The 22,417-nt window shown below is 37.4% G+C and overlaps 1 protein-coding gene across 1 annotated transcript in view; it reads left to right on the top strand.

Annotated features, from left to right (window-relative positions):
- MPPED2 (metallophosphoesterase domain containing 2) overlaps window positions 1–22,417 on the top strand; it is a 422,875-nt gene that overhangs the window by 172,039 nt on the left and 228,419 nt on the right. The window contains exon 4 of the mRNA XM_053720397.1: window positions 3,089–3,314. Coding sequence (XP_053576372.1) covers window positions 3,089–3,314 — 226 coding nt within the window. The remainder of the gene's footprint in view (window positions 1–3,088; window positions 3,315–22,417) is intronic.

Here is a 22,417-nt window from a genome sequence, read left to right as displayed (position 1 = left end):
AAGGCAGCAGAGAGGTCCAGTAAGATGAGTATAGAGTATTATCCTTTGTTTTTAGCAGACAGGAGATTGTTAGTAACCTTGGTGAGGGCAGTCTCAGTTGAGTGTTGGGGACGGAAGTCAGATTGCAGGGGGTTGAGCAATGAGTTGGAGTACAGGAATTGGGTTAGGCGATTGAAAACTAGTTTTTCAAGTAATTTAGAAGCTAGCAGGAGAAGTGATATGGGGCGGTATTTTGCAGGGGAGTTAGGGTCAAGGGAGGGTTTTTTGAGGATGGGGGTGACCTTAGCATGTTTGAAGGAGGCAGGGAATGAGCCGGTAGAAAGGGATAGGCTGAATATGTGAGTAAGAGTCAGAGTGAGGGTGGGAGACAGAGGGGGAATTAGATGTGAAGGAATAGGGTCAAGTGGGCAGCTAGTGAGGTGAGAGGAAGACAAAAGGGAAGCCACTTTGCTCTCAGTGGTTGGGAGGAGGGTGCAGAGAGTGGCAGAGGGGGTGGCTGGGAGTGAAGTTGGGAGATTGCAGGTTTGTGTTGGGATGTTTCTTCAGATGGCAAGTGTTTTATTGAAAAAATAGTCAGCAAGGTCTTGAACACTGAATGCAGATGAGGGGGTGGTGCAGGTGGGTAGAGGAGAGAGTTGAAAATGGAGAAGAGTCTTTTAGGGTTTGAAGAGTGAGTGGATATAAGAGAAGAGAAGTAGGTTTGCTTAGCTAAGCGAAGAGGTGTAAGAGTAAAGATATATATATATTTGCATATACAAATGCATATCGTATATTATATGAATTTTTGCAAGGCTCTGTAGGAGCTGGTGACTCAGACAGTGTATATATAAAAATAATGTGTACGTTTTGTTAATGTAAGTAAATTGGAAAGTTGTTTAAAAATTGCTTCCCTATCTGAATTTTAATTTTGACTTTAGTGTCCCTTTAATGTAATTTCAATTGAGCACATTTTGTTTTTCTTTTTAAACTTAGAAGATGCTATATTGTCACTTTTGGGAGATACTTTAATGGCTGAATGTTTTGCTTTTTTATTAAATGAGGCATCTGGAAGATAATAATAATCTCTGATCTAAACTTGATTGACCAGATGCTCTGTGTTGGAAACCCATATTTGCTGATGGATGTAAAACAGTCCAAAAAATAGGTTACGGTGATTACAAAAATATGAGAAAAATCACGGCTTAAGGGACTGACAAGGATTTAAAATTTAAAAACGCAATAGATTTAGTCTGTTTTGCATGTTTACCCAGAATCCTTTGTTGTAGTGGAACCACTACCAATAATTCTCTCCAGCCCCTCATGTTTCTTTGTTATTCAGTATACAATTTATTTGTTAGTTGCCCGTTTTTGGGGCAAAATAAGAATGTGTTTTTTGCTCACAGTGGTCTGCACTTTATTACAGGTGCTATTTTCTCACACTCCTAACACTTACATGTTTTTGTACAGAGTTTATCATTCATGATGTAGCCGATTCACTAAAGCTGCCATAAAGCCAGGATTATGTTCGTTATTCTTTGATCATTGCTTCTGAGTGTATCATTCCTGACATTAAAGGGACACTGAACCCAAATTTTTTCTTTTGTGATTCAGATAGAGCATGAAATTTTAAGCAACTTTCTAATTTACTCCTATTATCAAATGTTCTTTATTCTCTTGGTATCTTTATTTGAAATGCAAGAATGTAAGTTTAGATGCCAGCCCATTTTTGGTGAACAACCTAGGTTGTCCTTGCTGATTGGTGGATAAATTCATCCACCAATCAAAAACTGCTGTCCAGAGTCTGAACCAAGAAAAAAGCTTAGATGCCTTCTTTTTCATGTAAAGATAGCAAGAGAACGAAGAAAAAATGATAATAGGAGTAAATTAGAAAGTTGCTTAAAATTGCATGCTCTATCTGAATCACAAAAGAAAATTTTTGGGTTCAGTGTCCCTTTAAAGGGAGCAGTAACATCAAAATTAAACTAAAATGAATTGAATAGAGCATGACATTTTAACCTTTTAACGCCGTTGCAGCGTTCTATTCCATCCTAACCGTGCCAGGCTTTAGCGCCGTTAGGGTGGAATAGAAAGTTCCAGCCATTTGACTGTCCTGACACCAACGGCGCTTCTTGGGTGGGATCGCTGTCTGGAGAGCGTGCCTAGCTTTATAGGGTCGCCCAACTGACCCGATCCCATCATTGAAATCTTGCGATCACGTGCACAATCGCAGGATTTCAATTTGTCTACATCGGAATGTTGTTCCGATGTAGACAAGTTAACCCTGTCATTAAAGGGTTAAACCACCTTTCAATTTACTTCTTTTATCATTTTTGCTTTTTTCTCTTTGTATGTTTGTATCAAAGTAGGAAGTGAAAAAAGCCAAATTCACAGGAATAAAATTATTTAGGATAATTAAAAAATAATAATATGCACTGCTATTTGAAAGCCTGAATTTACTGGTTTTCTTGTTGTCCCATGCAAATGTAACCTTAATGATTCAAATACAGCATGTAATTATGTAATATAAAAAATGTAATAAATAAAATGCACACTGCTCTCGCCCATCAGCTGATTATTTCACTTGTGTTCAAGTTCAGATATAATAAATTCTGTCCTGTTGTTGTGCTCTGAGGGCTGGAGTTAAAAAACTAATATTATAAAATTCTACAAAACAATAAAGCATTTTCTTTATGCACTTTTATGTTTAGCTTACCTAAACCCTGCAAAGGGTTTAAACACGCAGAAGAAATACAATGGATGCACAGAGCACTTGTGGATCCAATCAGATGCTAGTTCCATCCTTCAACAAAGGATATCAAACGAACTAAGCAAATTAGATAATAGAAAAAACTTAGTTGTTTAAAATTGTATGTTCTGTCTGAATCATGAAATAAATTGTTTGGGTTTCGTGTCCCTTTAAGGACAGGGACAAGACTGAAAAACAAACTACAGGTAGTATTTTTTTAATTGTATTTTCCTATTGTAGATGATAAAAGAACCTTGAATGACGCATTCATTTTAGTAACTGCTCTGTTTTATCATTTGTAAAATTTGATATTATGATTTTTATTTCTATCAGTAATTTTTTTTTTCTCTTTTCCTATCAAAGGATCTTTACCGTACGAATATAAAATAGTGATCCCTGGGAATCATGAACTGACTTTTGATAAGGAATTTATGGCCGACCTTGTGAAACAGGATTACTACCGATTCCCCTCTGTTTCCAAATTGAAACCTGAAGACTTTGACAATGTGCAATCACTCCTTACCAATTGTATTTATTTACAAGATTCAGAGGTGACAGTAAAGGGATTCCGAATATACGGCGCACCATGGTAAGAATACACTCTTTATGATTTTGCTATGGGAAGGTTACACAATGCTACAGAGAAAAATATTTTATTATATTTCATACTTGACAACTGAATTCCCCAGGACAATTACATATTGGTCTCCTGTCCTGTGATATAATTACCCTGGAATTCTGTCTCACAATGTAAAATTCTGGCATGGATGTTGGTTTTATATATATATATGTGTGTGTGTGTGTGTCTGATGAAGGGGTGAACATCCCCAAAACATCATGATGGAATAAACTGCAAGATTTGAACACTTGATAAGGTCAGTGAGTGCTTTGTTCTACTTTATTATCTACATTCTCATAGCACCCTGGCATTTGACTTTATGTTTGTGGGAGTGCACTTATCCTGTTGCCTATATATATATATATATATATATATATATATATATATATATATATATATATATATATATATATATATATATGTATATATATATGTATATATATGTATGTATATTACAGATTGAATAATACACTATTTTATATTTTGTGCATATTCAGAGCAAATTACATTTAATGTTTCTGATGCACTAACTTGCTTTTTGAAAACAGATGTTTCTGTGATTTGAATACAACCCTTTTCTTGTCTGGTTTGCGGAGCCTTGCCCCTCTCTACCAATAGGGCTGTAGGAGTTCTTAATATCAGTCAATCAGAATGTACAGAGCAGTATCAATTACACAAACATGTTTCAGTTCAAATGTAAGCATTTTATAGCGCTATTAACATGTTGAGTTGCTGCACTCATCATATTCATGGTAGAAAGCAGTTTTTTTAGTACAGTGTCCTATTAAACAGTAATTTAGGCATTTAAAGGGACATTATACACTCAATTTTTCTTTGCATAAATGTTTTGTAGATGATCCATTTAAATAGTCCATAATGTTTTTTGGTTTTTTTAATGTATAGTTTTGCTTATTTTTAAGTAACATTTCTCAGATTTTCAGACTCATAAACAAGCCCCAAAGTTTTAGGAGAATACCGACATATACCTACTCCAGCTTGATTCTGTTTGTGTAAAGGGTCTTTTTCATATGAAGGGGGAGGGGGAGTGTCTGTTTTTCCCACTTGCAGTCGATGTTATAGCTGCCTTTTTAACAGAGCTAAATTGGGAGCTTCTAAGTAAGTTTTTAAATGGTTTTATACTGGATTTGTTTATATCAGTATCTGTGCATATTCTTCTTTATAGCAGTGTCTATTACATGCAGTTATATGAAAATTGGTGTATACTGTCCCTTTAAGCACTTGAAGAAAATTACCAGTATTATTGTTTATGCTTGTGTACATTCTGCTTAGTGCAAGTTCTAGTGTAAAAATAAAATTCTCTTTTTTGTTATAACTTGTTTTATTTTAAGCTGGTAATTGAGTAATTTCTTGATTACATCTGGTGTAATGCGATAAGCAGTGTTTGGTAGAAGTCAGTAAAAACGTATTTAGGTATTGCAGCTGCTTGCGTTGTGGGAATAAAACACAAATGATATATTTATACTTTCTGTGTATGTGTAATTATGAAACTTTTGTGATGAGTCAGTGTGAACTGAAGATACAGAAAAGCTTTAACATTAAAGACAGACCCTGCAAACTGCTGATTTATATGCAGCTTGAAAAAGGCCAAAATAGTTTTTCAAGTGGGCAAATCTGTTGAATTTGAAAAGTCCAAACATCCTCTGAAAAGCTGCTGGAAAGGGTTTTCTGTTAGACCGGAATACCGCAGAATTGTTCCTATTCAAATTGTAGGAGGCATTTGTGATCATTTGGGATATAATGAATGCATTTGAAAAGCCTGTGTTAAAGGGATATGAAACCCACAACAATTCTTTCATGATTCAGATAGAGAATACAATTTTAAACAACTTTCTAATTTACTTCTATTATCTAATTTGTTTCATTCTCTTGATATCATTGATTGAAGGAGCAGCAATGCACTACCGGTTTCTAACTGAAAACATGGGTATATATATGCAGCCATCAATCAGCAGTGAGAACCTAGGTTCTGTGCTGTTTCTGATCTTTCCTAGATAAACCTTTCAGCAAAGGATAACAGGAGAAGGAAGCAGATTAAATAATAGAAGTACATTGAAAAGTTGTTTAAAATTGTATTCTCTATCTGATTAATGAAAGAAAATTTGGGTGTTTCATGTCCCTTTAATTATGTTTTTGTGGAGTAGTATTCTAACAGATTGGAATGGTGTAGAATAAAAAAAAATGCACACCTGTATTCCATGTGTTTAGCCACAAAGCAAAGTGACTGCTAGGTAATCACCATGGTAACAGTGATCACCTGATAGAACCATTTGTTTATGGAACATAGCACAGTATCAACAGGCAGAGAAGGGTAAAATAGTTATGAATTGATAAATAACTAAGCAAGGTTTTTAAAGGGGCATTGCACTGTCCTTTAATTTGTTCCCAATCATGCATTTTACTTACTATAGGGCCAGTTTACAAGTGAAGTGCAATTAGCACTCCAAAAATTAACCAGAGTGTTCTGTATCAAAAAATAAAAATAATAACATCTTATAAAGGTTTAAAGTTTGGTGGGTGTGGGGTGTTAGAAAAAAATGTCACTGAAAAGTGCCTTTACATTGCCGCCTATGGGTAGGGTGACCATACAGGGAGTGCAGAATTATTAGGCAAATGAGTATTTTGACCACATCATCCTCTTTATGCATGTTGTCTTACTCCAAGCTGTATAGGCTCGAAAGCCTACTACCAATTAAGCATATTAGGTGATGTGCATCTCTGTAATGAGAAGGGGTGTGGTCTAATGACATCAACACCCTATATCAGGTGTGCATAATTATTAGGCAACTTCCTTTCCTTTGGCAAAATGGGTCAAAAGAAGGACTTGACAGGCTCAGAAAAGTAAAAAATAGTGAGATATCTTGCAGAGGGATGCAGCACTCTTAAAATTGCAAAGCTTCTGAAGCGTGATCATCGAACAATCAAGCGTTTCATTCAAAATAGTCAACAGGGTCGCAAGAAGCGTGTGGAAAAACCAAGGCGCAAAATAACTGCCCATGAACTGAGAAAAGTCAAGCGTGCAGCTGCCAAGATGCCACTTGCCACCAGTTTGGCCATATTTCAGAGCTGCAACATCACTGGAGTGCCCAAAAGCACAAGGTGTGCAATACTCAGAGACATGGCCAAGGTAAGAAAGGCTGAAAGACGACCACCACTGAACAAGACACACAAGCTGAAACGTCAAGACTGGGCCAAGAAATATCTCAAGACTGATTTTTCTAAGGTTTTATGGACTGATGAAATGAGAGTGAGTCTTGATGGGCCAGATGGATGGTCCCGTGGCTGGATTGGTAAAGGGCAGAGAGCTCCAGTCCGACTCAGACGCCAGCAAGGGGGAGGTGGAGTACTGGTTTGGGCTGGTATCATCAAAGATGAGCTTGTGGGGCCTTTTCGGGTTGAGGATGGAGTCAAGCTCAACTCCCAGTCCTACTGCCAGTTTCTGGAAGACACCTTCTTCAAGCAGTGGTACAGGAAGAAGTCTGCATCCTTCAAGAAAAACATGATTTTCATGCAGGACAATGCTCCATCACACGCATCCAAGTACTCCACAGCGTGGCTGGCAAGAAAGGGTATAAAAGAAGAAAATCTAATGACATGGCCTCCTTGTTCACCTGATCTGAACCCCATTGAGAACCTGTGGTCCATCATCATATGTGAGATTTACAAGGAGGGAAAACAGTACACCTCTCTGAACAGTGTCTGGGAGGCTGTGGTTGCTGCTGCACGCAATGTTGATGGTGAACAGATCAAAACACTGACAGAATCCATGGATGGCAGGCTTTTGAGTGTCCTTGCAAAGAAAGGTGGCTTTATTGGTCACTGATTTGTTTTTGTTTTGTTTTTGAATGTCAGAAATGTATATTTGTGAATGTTGAGATGTTATATTGGTTTCACTGGTAAAAATAAATAATTGAAATGGGTATATATTTGTTTTTTGTTAAGTTTCCTAATAATTATGCACAGTAATAGTCACCTGCACACACAGATATCCCCCTAAAATAGCTATAACTAAAAACAAACTAAAAACTACTTCCAAAACTATTCAGCTTTGATATTAATGAGTTTTTTGGGTTCATTGAGAACATGGTTGTTGTTCAATAATAAAATTAATCCTCAAAAATACAACTTGCCTAATAATTCTGCACTCCCTGTATTGCCACTTTAAAAAGGGACAGAAATGAAAAATACATATGTCAGGGTTCTTATACAAAATATTTCTTTAAACAGCCCTGTTATGTGTATTTTTCATATGTGTCCCTTTTTAAAGAGGCAATATGGTCACCCTACCTATGGGGAACTGTGTGTTCTCTATAAATATATATATGTATATGCTTATATACATATATATCTATGTGTTAATATGTGTATAAAAATATATATTTAAAATCTGCTGCCCATCGCTGCGCAACTTACCCCCTTCGCTGCAATAGTTCTCATGCCGTGCCTGACGGCATGAGAACGAGTCTCCCATTGGACCCTATGGAAGCGCGCTCTCGTAAGTGCAATGCTTCCATGCAATGCGAATGCAAGATCGTGTTCACATTGAACCTAACTTGTAATACCAGCGCACATTTGCGTGTGCTGTTATTACTGAGTGGAGCACAAATATCGTGCTTGCGTAAGCCATAGCATAGATATGGGTATAACATACTGATAATAAGACCCAATAAAACTCTGTGTAAACCTTATACAACCTCATAAAAAGAAATTATAGGATAGTGAGGGATAACATTATATATTTTAAGAGAGATTGTAGAGATAGATACATTTTCTGATATTGGATGTCACTGAGTTATTGGCAACAAAGTTTCAAATGCTTTTAAGGCAATTCTGGGTAATTCTTAAATAGATCTGTGTAGTTATTGCAGACTAGGGCAAGTATAATGGCTTTTGGTAATTCAACTTACTTTTTTACTATGTGACTGAAGGGCTAAAATCTATGTGAGTGCTTTGGAATGTTAGTTTCTTCAATTGTGAATCTTCAAATGAAAAAGACAAATGGTTTTTATTGAGTGCGATGTACTTAGTTATTTCAGGCTAATTTAGGTGACGCTATAGTTATACCATTTAAACGTTTCGTAAAAGTACGAGTAAATATAGTAGATTTCACATAATCAACAAATACCTGATAAAAAGACAATACAATAGCACTTAGTCTGAACTTCAAATGTATAGTAGATTTTTTTCAGACAAATTTCAAAGTTATAAATTGTAATATACTCAGGGCACCGCAATGGGGTTAAAATTTGCCCCTTCTTATGCGTGCCTCTATTTGGGATTCTGGGAAACCCGCTGTGTCTTTGACATTGACTTCCCAGGTACGCCAGACGTCAGCATGTGGCTTCGCTACATAGATGACGTGTTGCTTATCTGGGAAAATCAGCTGAAAGGATTTGTATTTAGTCTTAACAATGATGAGCTCAATCTCAGATTCACATTGAACTATAGTGATACTGAGATTCAGTTTCTGGACTTAAGCATCTATAGATGTATAGATAGATTATTGACAAAAATCTATAGGAAACCAACATCAACAAACAGTCTGCTTAGAGCAGACAGCCACCATCCCATTCCCTAATTAACTGGAATTCCAGTTTCATAATTTGTAAGGGCAAGGAGGAATTGCAGAACCAATATTGAATTTAAAAAGGAATCTTGTTTACTAAGAGATTTAAAGAACAAGTTTGTTCTAAAAAGGCCATCAAAAATGGGTTTAATAGGGTTAGTCACATGAGTCAAACACAAAGTCTTTACCGTACCTCATCAAGTAGAATGCAACCAGAAAAGAAAATTAGGTTTATTTCACAATACAATGATTGTTGGAAGGAATTGCAGAGCATATTAAAAAAAACATTGGCCCTTACTCCAGACAGATAAAGATTTGAAAAAGTAATAAAGGAGTTTCCATCAATGACGGCAAGAAGGGTTCCAAATTTAAGAGATACCCTGGTAAATAGTTTCTATATTAAGCATTAATCAAGATCTAATTGGCTTCAACAGGTCAAAGTTGAACCAGGTTGTTACCCTTGCAAATGTTGCAAGGCATGCAACTACATACAGAAAACAAGATTTTTTTAATAAAAACGGGGCAAATCTATAAAATCAGGACCAAAATCACATGTAGAAGTGAGGGAGTAATATATCTTGCTAAATGTGGTTGTTTACTTTTTTATGTGGGTAAAACTACAAGGGCCCTACGCGATGGAACACTTGAACACCTACGTGACATTGAGAATGAAGTAAAAACCTCCAGTATTGCTCAACATTTTAAATTTTATCATAACTTGTCACCCAATACATTTAGTTTGATTGGGATTGAGAAGAATTAGTTTGGGCATAAGAGGGGGAGACCTAGATAAAATCCTTCTGCAACATGAAAGCAGATGGAATTTTAATCTAGATACATTATCCCCAGGAGGGCTAAATGAGGAACTTCTTTATTCTCCTTTTTTATAAAGGACATTCCTTATATGCATACATTTTTTCAAAAAATTTTTTTGGTCCTTGTTTATATGTAAACAATGTAATGTTTTGAGCATGGTGACAATCTTCTAGTTAAAATCACTATTAGAAAATAACCACTATTTAGTGGCACTGTAGCTTTAAATATTGACAGCACATAGTTTAAAGGGACAGTCAAGTCCAAAAAAGCTTTCATTTTTCAAATAGGGCATGTAATTTTAAACAACTTTCCAATTTACTTTTGTCAACAATTTTGCTTTGTTCTCTTGGTATTCTAGTTGAAAGCAAACCTAGGAAGGCACATATGATAATTTCTAAACCCTTGAAGGCCGCCTCTATTTTATTTACTTTTCACAGCAGGGGAGAGCAAGCTCATGTAGGCCATATAGATAGCATTGTGATGACGCCTGTGGCTAGTGGCAGACACTGCACTAATTGGCTAAAATGCAAGTCAATAGATAATAACTAAAAGTCATGTGATTAGGGGTGGTCAGAAGATGCTTAGATACAAGTTAGTCACAGAAGTAAAAAGAGTATTAATATAACTGTGTTGGTTTTGCAAAACTGGGGAATGGGTAATAAAGGGATTATCTATCTTTTTAAACAACAACAATTCTTGTGTTGACTGTCCTTTTAAGGGTATTACTGAGATGTGAGCCTAAATGGTCTGTTTGAGAGAGACTATTTCTAACTATATGCAAAATATTGTAATTTACTAAACATCAGGTATTTAGTAGCACTATAGCTTTAAATATTGAAAGTACATGATTAAATGATGCCGCTATAATGTGAGCCAAAATGGTCAAGTTGTGAACTAAAATCCCGCTTAGACATCCTATCAAGACCATGAGGCCTACTTATCAAGCCGTCAACTTACTTGCATTCGACGGCACCAATACGCTCGCCTGACATCGCGGCCGCGGACCTGAATACGCTCTCCATATTAAACAAAAAAGCTGTCAAAAAGCTGCGCACCAAGTACGGGGTGATGAGCAGCGGACTGTTGTTAACTATCAGTCATCAATCTCGCTGCTATTCGGCTTTTTCCTAGCTGTATTTGTATACTGTCACTAAACACCGCCACTATACTAAACTGTTTAACCCCTATTCCGCCGCTCCCAGACCCCGCCGCAACTAAATAAAGTTATTAACCCCTATCCCGCCGCTCCCTGAGCCGACTGCAACTCTGATAAACTTATTAACCCCTATTCCGCCTCTCCCGGACCCCACCCCAACTAACTAAATGTATTAACCCCTAAACCTCTGGCCTTCCACGTCACTAGCACTTACTAAACCTATTAACCCCTAAACCGCCAGCCCCCACATCGCCATAAACTAAATTAACCTTTTAACCCCTAACCCTAACAACCCGCTAACTTTATATTAAATATTAACTCATCCCTATCTTATAATAAATTTAAACTTACCTTTAGATTTAAATTAAACTATATTAAACTACAAATTAACCTACCTTAACTGTTATACTAAAATTACATTAAACTATATTAAACTAATAATTAATCTACCCTAACTATTAGACTAAAAATACATTAAACTATATTAAACTAATAATTAATCTACCCTAACTATTAGACTAAAATTACAATAAACTATATTAAACTAATAATTAACCTACCCTAACTGTTATACTAAAATTACAGTAAACTACAAATTAAATTAAATATATTACATATTTAAACACCTAACCCTACTCAAATAGTTTAAATCTACAATAAAAAATTACAAAGTTACAAAAAAATAACAACTCATCCTATTGGCATATCCAATCAGCCAATAGAATGCGAGCTCAATCCTATTGGCTGATTGGATCAGCCAATAGGATGAAAACTCAATCCTATTGGCTGAATTCAATTAGCCAATGGGAATCTAAAGGACGCCATCTTGGATGGCATCATTTAAAGGAACCTTCATTCGGAAGAAGACGTCGGAAGAAGAGGATGCTCCACACCGGATGTCTTGAAGATGGAGCCGCTCTGCGCCGGATGGATGAAAATAGAAAATGCCGTCTGGATGAAGACTTCTGCCCGTCTGGGGGACCATTTCTGCCGGCTTCGAGGAGGACTTCGGCCCGCTTGGATGAATACTTCTGCCGGCTTCGATGAAGACTTCTGCCGCTTCGTTGAGGATGGATGTCGGCTCTTCAGAAACTGTAAGTGGATCTTCGGGGGTTAGTGTTAGGCTTTTTTAAGGGTTTATTGGGTGGGTTTTAATTTTAGATTAGGGTTTGGGCTTGAAAAAGAACTAAATGCCCTTTTTAAGGTCAATGCCCATACAAATGCCCTTTTCAGGGCAATGGGGAGCTTAGGTTTTTTAGATTAGGTTTTTATTTGGGTGGTTGGTAGTGTGGGTGGTGGGTTTTTCTGTTGGGGGGGTATTTGTATTTGTATTTACAGGTAAAAGAGCTGATTTCTTTGGGGCAATGCCCCGCAAAGGCCCTTTTAAGGGCCATTGGTAGTTTATTGTAGGCTAGGGTATTTTTTTATTTTGGGAGGGCTTTTTTATTTTCATAGGGCTCTTAGATTAGGTGTATTTAGTATAAATATTTGATAATTTATTTTTTATTTTGTGTAACTTACTGTTTATTTTTTTTTTGTAACTTACGCCTAGATTTAGAGTTCTGCTGCCAAAGGGGTGCGTTAGCTACGCATGCTTTTTTTCCCCCGCACCTTTTAAATACTGCTGGTATTTAGAGTTCACAGAATGGTTGGGTTTTCAGTGCGTTAGGCTCCAAAAAGGGAGCGTAGAGCATAATTTAATGCCACTGCAACTCTAGATACCAGCGGTGCTTACAGAAGCGGCCAGCTTAAAAAACGTGCTCGTGCACGATATCCCCATAGAAAACAATGTGGCTGTTTGAGCTGAAAAAAAACACCTGCAAAAAAGCCGCGTTCAGCTCCTAACGCAGCCCCATTATTTTCTATGGGGAAACACTTCCTACGTTTGCACCTAACACTCTAACATGTACCCCGAGTCTAAACACCCCTAACCTTACACTTATTAACCCCTATTCTGCCGCCCCCGCTATCGCTGACCCCTGCATATTATTATTAACCCCTAATCTGCCGCTCCGTACACCACCGCCACCTACATTATAGCTATGTACCCCTAATCTGCTGCCCCTAACACCGCCATCCCCTATATTATATTTATTAACCCCTATTCTGCCCTCCACAACGTCGCCGCCAGCTACCTACACTTATTAACCCCTAATCTGCCGAGCGGACCGCACCGCTATTATAATAAAGTTATTAACCACTAATCTGCCTCACTCCCGCCTCAATAACCCTATAATAAATAGTATTAACCCCTAATCTGCCCTCCCTAACATCGCCAACACCTAACTTCAATTATTAACCCCTAATCTGCCGACCGAATCTCGCCACTACTGTAATAAATGGATTAACCCCTAAAGCTAAGTCTAACCCTAACACTAACTCCCCCCTAAATTAAATATAATTTAAATCTAACGATATAAATTAACTCTTATTAAATAAATTATTCCTATTTAAAGCTAAATACTTACCTGTAAAATAAACCCTAATATAGCTACAATATAAATTATAATTATATTGTAGCTATTTTAAGATTTATATTTATTTTACAGGTAACTTTGTATAACTTTGTATTTATTTTAACCAGGTACAATAGCTATTAAATAGTTAAGAACTATTTAATAGCTAAAATAGTTAAAATAATTACAAAATTTACCTGTAAAATAAATCCTAACCTAAGTTACAATTAAACCTAACACTACACTATCAATAAATTAATTAAATAAAATACCTACAATTATCTACAATTAAACCTAACACTACACTATCAATAAATTAATTAAATAAAATACCTACAATTATCTACAATTAAACCTAACACTACACTATCAATAAATTAATTAAATACAATACCTACAAATAAATACAATTAAATAAACTAACTAAAGTACAAAAAATAAAAAAGAACTAAGTTACAAAAAATAAAAAAATATTTACAAACATTAGAAAAATATTACAACAATTTTAAACTAATTACACCTACTCTAAGCCCCCTAATAAAATAACAAAGCCCCCCAAAATAAAAAAATGCCCTACCCTATTCTAAATTACTAAAGTTCAAAGCTCTTTTACCTTACCAGCCCTGAACAGGGCCCTTTGCGGGGCATGCCCCAAAGAATTCAGCTCTTTTGCCTGTAAAAAAACATACAATACCCCCCCAACATTACAACCCACCACCCACATACCCCTAATCTAACCCAAACCCCCCTTAAATAAACCTAACACTAAGCCCCTGAAGATCTTCCTACCTTATCTTCACCCTGCCAGGTTCACTGATCCGTCCTCGGAAGTCTTGATCCAAGCCTCGGAAGTGTTGATCCAAGCCCAAGCGGGGGGCTGAAGAGTGACGTCCATCCTCGGGCTGAAGTCTGGATCCAAGCGGCGGCTGAAGAACTCCATCATCGGGCTGAAGTCGGAAGTCCATCATCGGGATGAAGTCTTCTATCAAGCCGCATCTTCAATCTTCTTTCTTCTGGAGCGGAGCGGAGCCATCTTCTTTCCAACCGACGCGGATCCATCCTCTTCTAACGACGCCTACTAGCCGAATGACGGTTCCTTTAAATGACGTCATCCAAGATGGCGTTCGTCAAATTCCGATTGGCTGATAGGATTCTATCAGCCAATCGGAATTAAGGTAGGAAAATTCTGATTGGCTGATGGAATCAGCCAATCAGATTGAGCTTGCATTCTATTGGCTGATCGGAACAGCCAATAGAATGTGAGCTCAATCTGATTGGCTGATCGGATCAGCCAATCGGATTGAACTTGAATCTGATTGGCTGATTCCATCAGCCAATCAGAATTTTCCTACCTTAATTCCGATTGGCTGATAGAATCCTATCAGCCAATCGGAATTCAACGGACGCCATCTTGGATGACGTCATTTAAAGGAACCGTCATTCGGCTAGTAGGCGTCGTTAGAAGAGGATGGATCCGCGTCGGCTGGGAACAAGATGGCTCCGCTCCGGAAGAAAGAAGATTGAAGATGCTGCTTGATAGAAGACTTCATCCCGATGATGGACTTCCGACTTCAGCCCGATGATGGATTTCTTCAGTCGCCGCTTGGATCCAGACTTCCGCCCGAGGATGGACGTCACTCTTCAGCCCCCCGCTTGGGCTTGGGTCAACACTTCCGAGGCTTGGATCAAGTTTTCCGAGGATGGATCGGTGAACCTGGCAGGGTGAAGATAAGGTAGGAAGATCTTCAGGGGCTTAGTGTTAGGTTTATTTAAGGGGGGTTTGGGTTAGATTAGGAGTATGTGGGTGGTGGGTTGTAATGTTGGGGGGGTATTGTATGTTTTTTTTTTTACAGGCAAAAGAGCTGAATTCTTTGGGGCATGCCCCGCAAAGGGCCCTTTTCAGGGCTGGTAAGGTAAAAGAGCTTTTCTATTTTTATTTTAGAATAGGGTAGGGCATTTTTTTATTTTGGGGGGCTTTGTTATTTTATTAGGGGGCTTAGAGTAGGTGTAATTAGTTTAAAATTGTTGTAATTTTTTTCTAATGTTTGTAAATATTTTTTTATTTTTTGTAACTTAGTTCTTTTTTGTTTTTTGTACTTTAGTTAGTTTATTTAATGGTATTTATTTGTAGGAATTGTATTTAATTTATTTATTGATAGTGTAGTGTTAGGTTTAATTGTAGGTAATTGTAGGTATTTTATTTTATTTATTTATTGATAGTGTAGTGTTAGGTTTAATTGTAACTTAGGTTACGATTTATTTTACAGGTAATTTTGTAATTATTTTAACTATTTTAGCTATTAAATAGTTCTTAACTATTTAATAGCTATTGTACCTGGTTAAAATAAATACAAAGTTACCTGTAAAATAAATATAAATCCTAAAATAGCTACAATATAATTATAATTTATATTGTAGCTATATTAGGGTTTATTTTACAGGTAAGTATTTAGCTTTAAATAGGAATAATTTATTCAATAAGAGTTAATTTATTTTGTAAGCTTTAAATTATATTTAATTTAGGGGGGTGTTAGTGTTAGGGTTAGACTTAGCTTTAGGGGTTAATCCATTTATTACAGTAGCGGCGAGATTCGGTCGGCAGATTAGGGGTTAATAATTGAAGTTAGGTGTCGGCGATGTTAGGGAGGGCAGATTAGGGGTAATACTATTTATTATAGGGTTATTGAGGCGGGAGTGAGGCGGATTAGGGGTTAATAACTTTATTATAGGAGTGGTGCGGTCCGCTCGGCAGATTAGGGGTTAATAAGTGTAGGCAGGTGGAGGCGACGTTGAGGGGGGCAGATTAGGGGTTAATAAATATAATATAGGGGTCGGCGGTGTCAGGGGCAGCAGATTAGGGGTACATAAGGATAACGTAGGTAGCGGCGCTTTGCGGTCGGCAGATTAGGGGTTAATTATTGTAGGTAGCTGGCGGCGACGTTGTGGGGGGCAGGTTAGGGGTTAATAAATATAATATAGGGGTCGGCGGTGTTAGGGGCAGCAGATTAGGGGTACATAAGTACAACGTAGGTGGCGGTCGGCAGATTAGGGTTTAAATTTTTTTTATCGAGTGGTGGCGATGTGGGGGGACCTCGGTTTAGGGGTACATAGGTAGTTTATGGGTGTTAGTGTACTTTAGAGCACAGTAGTTAAGAGCTTTATAAACCGGCGTTAGCCCAGAAAGCTCTTAACTACTGACTTTTTTCTGCGGCTGGAGTTTTGTCGTTAGATTTCTAACGCTCACTTCAGACACGACTTTAAATACCGGCGTTAGAAAGATCCCATTGAAAAGATAGGATACGCAATTAACGTAAGGGGATCTGCGGTATGGAAAAGTTGCGGCTGGAAAGTGAGCGTTAGACCCTTTAATGAGTGGCTCCAAATACCGGCGGTAGCCCAAAACCAGCGTTAGGAGCCTCTAACGCTGGTTTTGACGGCTTCCGCCCAACTCTAAATCTAGGCCTTAGTGTTTGTTATTTTGTGTAACTTAGTTGTTAGTTTTTTGTAACTTTGTATTTTTTAATAGTAGATTTAAATTATTTGAAGTAGGGTTAGGTTTTTAACTATATAATATATTTAATTTCATTTGTAGTTTAATGTAATTTTAGTATAACAGTTAGGGTAGATTAATTAATAGTTTAATATAGTTTAATGTAATTTTAGTCTAATAGTTAGGGTAGATTAATTAATATTTTAATATTGTTTTATGTAATTTTAGTATAATAGTTAGGGTAGATTAATTAATAGTTTAATATAGTTTAATGTAATTTTAGTCTAATAGTTAGGGTAGATTAATTAATATTTTAATATAGTTTAATGTAATTTTAGTATAATAGTTAGGGTAGGTTAATTAATAGTTTAATATAGTTTAATGTAATTTTAGTCTAATAGTTAGGGTAGGTTAATTATTAGTTTAATATAGTTTAATTTAAATCTAAAGGTAAGTTTAAATTTATTATAAGATAGGGATGAGTTAATATGTAATATAAAGTTAGCGGGTTGTTAGGTCTAGGGGTTAATAGGTTAATTTAGTTTATGGCGATGTGGGGGGCTGGCGGTTTAGGGGTTAATAGGTTTACTAAGTGGTAGTGATGTGGGAGGCCAGGGGTTTAGGGGTTAATACATTTAGTTAGTTGCGTTGGGCTCCGGGAGCGGTGGGATAGGGGTTAATAACATTATTTAGGTGGCGGCGGGGTCCAGGAGTGGCAGAATAGGGGTTAATAACATTATTTAGGTGGCGGCGTGGTCTGGGAGCGGCGAAATAGGGGTTAATAAGTATAATGTAGGTGGCGGCAGTGTAGGGGGCGGCAGATTAGGGGTTAATAACTGTAATGTAGGTGTCGACCATGTTGGGCAGCAGATTAGGGGTGTTTAGACTCGGACTTATGTTAGGGTGTTAGGTGTAAACATAACTTTTATTCTCCCATAGAAATCAATGGGATACAGTTGCAAGAAAAAGTATGTGAACCCTTTGGAATGATATGGATTTCTGCACAAATTGGTCATAAAATGTGATCTGATCATCATCTAAGTCACAACAATAGACAATCACAGTCTGCTTAAACTAATAACACACAAAGAATGAAATGTTGCCATGTTTTTATTGAACACACCATGTAAACATTCACAGTGCAGGTGGAAAAAGTATGTGAACCCTTGGATTTAATAACTGGTTGAACCTTTGGCAGCAATAACTTCAACCAAACGTTTCCTGTAGTTGCAGATCAGACGAACGGTCAGGAGTAATTCTTGACCATTCTTCTTTACAGAACTGTTTCAGTTCAGCAATATTCTTGGGATGTCTGGTGTGAATCGCTTTCTTGAGGTCATGCCACAGCATCTCAATCGGGTTGAGGTCAGGTCTCTAACTGGGCCACTTCAGAAGGCGTATTTTCTTCTGTTTAAGCCATTCTGTTGTTGATTTACTTCTATGCTTTGGGTCATTGTCCTGTTGCAACACCCATCTTCTGTTGAGCTTCAGCTGGTAGACAGATGGCCTTAAAGTGAATGTAAAGTCCGCATCCTTACTAACGTTCTGCTTAACATTTGTTGTTAAAAAACCGGAGTTTCATTCATCAATTTCTTAGTATTTTAGTATATACCTTTATTTTTATTATTTTTTCTTTTGCCCCGTTATTCCCATCCTCCAACCGGCATTTGCGCTCAGTCATTTTCATTAGCATTGATGTCTTCACAACCAATAGCGGCTCTAACCACAGGGGGACCCAACCCCTTTGGTTGACGTCACGACTCCTTCTTGCGCTTGCGTTCTACTCTTCTTCCCATCTGATTAGCGTAAGCTCATGCACATTTCGTGCATGCACAGTACATCACTTTACGGAGTCCTGTCATTTCAGAACTATTTTACCGATCGGTAAGTTTATCTGTCACAGGGGCTCCGTATTCTATTACTACATCCTTTTATTAGATAGCAGGCAAAAGATAATTCAAATAAAAAGTTCAGTTTCGAAATACACTTACAATCGTTGTGTATTGTATTTTTACTTGGCGGTATTACAGGCTGGGGTAGGAGATCCTTTCCTTCGCTTCGCAACGATAGTATTCATTGAATGTACTGATTCAACTAATACTATGGTTGATTGACAGCGGAAACAGCATTTAACGCATGCGAATTGGGAAACTGAAACGGGAGCGCGCATTGACAATATGTAAACAGCGGGTGGGACCACTGTATACGTAATATGGAGAAACATAAGGAAGTAAACAGTGGGAGGAGCAGGTATAGTAAATCGTCGATATTTCGAATATAAAATTAAAAACATATTACCAATTTTCTCAAAAATTTATAGTGGCGGTATGGTTAATATAATGATTGCCTACAGAAATATATTTTCAAAACCTGAAAATTGACAATCACTTTAAGTTCTCCTGCAAAATGTCTTGATAAACTTGGGAATTCATTTTTCCTTTGATGATAGCAATCCGTCCAGGCCCTGACGCAGCAAAGCAGCCCCAAACCATGATGCCCCCACCACCATACTTCACAGTTGGGATGAGGTTTTGATGTTGATGTGCTGTGCCTCTTTTTCGCCACACATAGTGTTGTGTGTTTCTTCCAAACAACTCAACTTTGGTTTCATCTGTCCACAGAATATTTTTCCAGTACTGCTGTGGAACATCCAGGTGCTCTCGTGCAAACGGTAAACGTGCAACAATGTTTTGTTTGGACAGCAGTGGCTTCCTCTGTGGTATCCTCCCATGAAATCCATTCTTGTTTAGTGTTTTACATATTGTAGATTCGCTAACAGGGATGTTAGCATTTGGCAGTGACTTTTGTAAGTCTTTAGCTGACACTCTAGGATTCTTCTTCACCTCATTGAGCAGTCTGCGCTGTGCTCTTGCAGTCACCTTTACAGGACGGCCACTTCTAGGGAGAGTAGCAGCAGTGCTGAACTTTCTCCATTTATATACAATTTGTCTTACCATGGACTGATGAACAGCAAGGCTTTTTGAGATACTTTTATAACCCTTTCCAGCTTTATGCAAGTCAACAATTCTTAATTGTAGGTCTTCTGAGAGCTCTTTTGTGCGAGGCATCATTCACATCAGGCAATGCTTCTTGTGAAAAGCAAACCCAGAACTGGTGTGTGTTTTTTATAGGGCAGGGCAGCTGTAACCAACACCTCCAATCTCATCTCATTGATTGGACTCCAGTTGGCTGACATCTCACTCCAATTAGCTCTTGGAGATGTCATTAGTCTAGGGGCTCACATACTTTTTCCACCTGCACTGTGAATGTTTACATGGTGTGTTCAATAAAAACATGGCAACATTTCATTCTTTGTGTGTTATTAGTTTAAGCAGACTGTGATTGTCTATTGTTGTGACTTAGATGATGATCAGATCACATTTTATGACCAATTTGTGCAGAAATCCATATCATTCCAAAGGGTTCACATACTTTTTCTTGCAACTGTATCTGGCAGCATCGAACATAAGCTTTTGCTGCTTTCAGACTCCCATTGATTCCAGGGCGGCGGATTGAAAAGCAGGTACGCTGGGCCGGAATAGTGGCGAGCGTACCTGTTAAATATTTGTTAACTAGCAAAAGTAGTCAGATAGTGCGGAATTTGCATTCTGAAAATCTGCAATGACGTAAGCATCAATCTGTGTCAGATTGAGACTGGTGTATCTTATGTTACATCACAAATTTCAACTTTTGCCGGTCTGTAGGCTTTGATAAATAAGGGGAATCAAGTTCGCCACAATTATGCTGCGGAATTCCAGCGTATTTGCAGTTGACGGCTGTATAAATAGGCCTCAATGTCACTTTTTTGTAACAAAGTTTATAGACTTTTTTTGTTTCTTCAATGATTGCCTTGATGGTGTGTCTGAACAACAGTGGATATTCAGTATCTAATATTAAATAAATGTAACAAAATTGTATATAATATGTATATAGTGAACTTTATGTTTGTTTAATAGGAACTAAAATTCACGTGAGAAGTTTCTGGGGGATTTACACACAAGCTGCTATTTAAGGCAGCTGCGGTGAATTATTAATTACAAGCCCTGACGAAGCCAGATGGTGAAACGATTGTTGGCATTCTATTGTTGGCTCCCTGAAGTTTTGTTTATTTTTACCACACCAACAACACGAGCATACGGCTTTACCACACCTTTACCACAGCTCTAAAGGAAATAAAGGAAATTGGAAATAGAAATATTCTCTACTGGATATTTGCTTGCTGCGGAGAAAATATCTTAATAAGTTTATGAGGCTTAACAAAGGTAATCCAAGGTTTTAGTTACCTGCTCTTGAAACACTGTATGATATCGTTTGGGGTCTGACGTAGTCAGGTGTTAGCGTCCGGAATCCCTCCGGCTGCTCAGCTGTTCTGTCTTGCGGTACTTTACTGCCAGCTTTACAACATAAGTAGCAGAGCTTTACCTGTCAGCCGATTCCCCTTTGGTACGGTTGTGGAGTACAGGTTTAAACATCTAGACTTTGTCCTTTGTTTACTACATAGCCTCTGCATGAGATTATTCTTCAGTTTAAATACTGGATTATTCACGTATTGGATTTAATGTTCTTACAGCAACTCATCTGATGAACTCACGCTACCATATTCCAGTTTGAGATTTTCACTCATGGGTCGTGTATGAGTGATCTAGGACTTCCTATCATCAAGTGTGGTTTTTTCCTTGACTAAGGACATTTTATTCAATTTCTCTCTTTTTTCAGGGATCTGATTTTTTCAGATAAAAGTTCTCTTTAGACTTAAATTAATTTATGTATATGGATTATTATTTTTTTTGATATTGTGATATCATCATTTATTACATTACATAGCATTATATGTTTAAGGACTTTGTTGTAAGTTCCTCTATTCTGGTGTAATAAAATCTTTAGATACTTATGTCCATTATTTGTGTGTTGATCTCTACCAGTTAGGACGGATATATTTTTATGTATCCATCCTTATTTTTTATTAAAAGGTTTTGAGGCAAGAGTACTGTCATAAGTACTTTTTTAAAAAAAGAATAAAAAACAGAGGCGCCACCATAGCCTAATATCGCCAGTACAGGTAAAATGAGCAGCAATATGAGAATGTGAATACTCACAAACATAAAGCACCCCACTGGTGCTAGTAGAGCAGACTGACACTTCTCAGTGGTTCAGCACACTGTATCCAAAGCGCAGAGACAGTCAGGAATCCTCTGACACTCCAATGTATATGTGCCTATGGATAAAGGAAAAAGCAACACGACATGGCCCAATATCATCAGGACAAGGGGAAAATAATACCAATAGCTTGCACTTACAAGATGGTGGGCACCTGCAGGTGCAATCTCAGCAAACTGGAGCCAAAACGTCCCCCAGTAGACTTAAAACAGCAATCCTCAACAGGAACCAGGATCAACGATATAATTTATCACAGGAGGTGAAAAAAATACACACAATAGCAAGTGTATAAAAGTATAAAAAGTCTTTATTAACACAGCAACTAGTCCTCAGCCTACTCAGGGCTGTTTCATCAGGCTTTTTGTTCTCTTTTATATTTACAAATTTCAAAGTTATGTTATTTCCACTTTTGTA

Source organism: Bombina bombina, chromosome 7 (genome assembly GCF_027579735.1).
Source record: "Bombina bombina isolate aBomBom1 chromosome 7, aBomBom1.pri, whole genome shotgun sequence".
Taxonomy (NCBI): Eukaryota; Metazoa; Chordata; class Amphibia; order Anura; family Bombinatoridae; genus Bombina; species Bombina bombina.
Note: the sequence above shows the minus strand (reverse complement) of the source record. Positions and strands in the feature narration are given on the sequence as shown.